Here is a 1,824-nt window from a genome sequence, read left to right on the forward strand (position 1 = left end):
ATCCAAGTTGTGTCGTGTGAACAGTAGAGCGGGATCTGACGACTTATTGCGTGAACTTACATTTCTTTGGTCTGCCGTGTAGCGCTGGGCAGCATGCAGTCGGGTTTGAGAGCGCAGTGAGAGTACCCAAAACAACGAGCTGCAAGAAGATAAAACGCTCCGAGGAGCCGAGGGGAAGCTGCGGAGTCGGGTGAAAATTCTCTTCCGATTTCCACCATAAGCTGATTTACTTGCTTTGTACTTGGTGTGTAAACGTGCTGAGTGAAAGGGAGACAACAATAAGAGACAAAAAGAGTAAGTGAGGAGAGGCAGCGCGACAGAAAAAATAACACTCTGCAAAGATATTTAGCCGACCGAGGTGGAAACACACACCGAGAGAAAGAGAGAGAGAGAGAGAGGTAATGAAGAGAAAGAACCAGGGGAGAGCGAGGAGAACAGTCCGAATAAAGAAAAAAGAAAAAGGAGCGAGCCAGAGATGGAAGCAGGGAAAGGGGAATAAGATCAAATAAATGAGAGACAGCGGGGGGGGGGGAAAGCAAGGGAGTGAGAGTGAGGGAAGCAGAGTTGACACATAAAACAAAGATGAGACACCTAGAGACACACACACACACACACACACACACACACACACACACACACACATTTGTGGAGAGGAGGCTGTTGCTGAGAAGAAAAAAAAAAAAAGAAACGTAGATAAGACACCTCGGAAAAAAAGAGAAAAGACAGAAGCGAAGGGGATCCAGTGTGTGGAGGGGCCGGAGAGGAGGAGGAGGAGGAGGAGGAAGACAGAGGAGGAGGGGGAGCTAAAGAGGAGGGGAGGGGACGAGACAAGCGAGGGAGGACCAGTGTGAGGAGAGAGAGAGAGAGAGAGAGAGAGAGAGAGAGAGGCAGATACGGAGGTCCACAGACAGCAGCGGCGTGCAGAGTGCAGCATGCAGACCGGGCCGTTGCAGTTGGATTTGAACACACATGCACAGACACACACACACACACACACACACACACACACACACACCCCTGAGGAGTGTATGAGACATGCCCAGGCTGCTGTCCAAGGACACACACACACTGCAGGGCACCAGAGAGGAAATACAGCAGACCCCCGACTCTGAGGAGCTATGGAGAGCAGCATGTTTTTTGGTGAGTTTGCATTCATATGTGTTGCAATTTCATCCTCATATGTGTGTGTGTGTGTGTGTGTGTGTGTGTGTGTGTGGTGCGTGTGTGTGTGTGTGTGTGTGTGTGTTCTTGCTTGTTCTGGATACTGAAAGCACAAAGAGAAGGTTTCCATTAGAGGAAAAAGAGTGTGAAGTTACACACCTGGGTTGTTGTTTGTGTGTGGTGTGTGTGTGTGTGTGTGTGTGTCGTGTGTGTGTGTGTGTGTGTGTGTGTGTGTGTGTGTGTGTGTGTGTGTGTGTGTGTGTGTGTTCACTGCATGTGCTTTATCACAGTCAGATGCACACACTCCTCGTCTACGTGAGTTTCAGGGTTGCCTGTGACTGAAAAAGATGGATAGGAGAGCCGGCTGCTGTTACAGCACAAACATAATAAACAAGAAAAACAGATAAAGAGGCGGAGGAGAGCGTGAAGTTGCGCACCGAGGGGCTCCCTAAAAACTGTTGACTGAGCCTGCTCACCTAGGTAACCCCGCTTCCTCCTGCTCATGTTCTGGTTTATTGGACTAAAATCCCAGCTGGGTTTTTTTTCGGTGCCGAGAACACAAGCTCCGGGTTCCGTTTTGACCAGCCCGACTGTCCAGAGGAGGTCGGAGAAGCCGGCGTCGACAGCCACTTGATATTCCGTGTAGGATATGTTAGAGGAAGG

General features: G+C 49.9%; 1 protein-coding gene across 1 annotated transcript in view; it reads left to right on the top strand.

The window, feature by feature from the left end:
* Positions 1-818: 818 nt before the first annotated feature.
* LOC137880235 (zinc finger protein 385D-like) overlaps positions 819-1,824 on the top strand; it is a gene marked incomplete at its 3' end in the record, with an annotated part of 46,080 nt that continues 45,074 nt past the window's right edge. Inside the window, exon 1 of the mRNA XM_068721462.1 lies at positions 819-1,140. Coding sequence (XP_068577563.1) covers positions 1,119-1,140 — 22 coding nt within the window. The remainder of the gene's footprint in view (positions 1,141-1,824) is intronic.

The sequence above is a fragment of the Cebidichthys violaceus genome, unplaced genomic scaffold (assembly GCF_023349555.1).
Source record: "Cebidichthys violaceus isolate CVI_PGR_0920_01 unplaced genomic scaffold, fCebVio1.0.p SCAF_278, whole genome shotgun sequence".
NCBI classification, from domain to species: Eukaryota; Metazoa; Chordata; class Actinopteri; order Perciformes; family Stichaeidae; genus Cebidichthys; species Cebidichthys violaceus.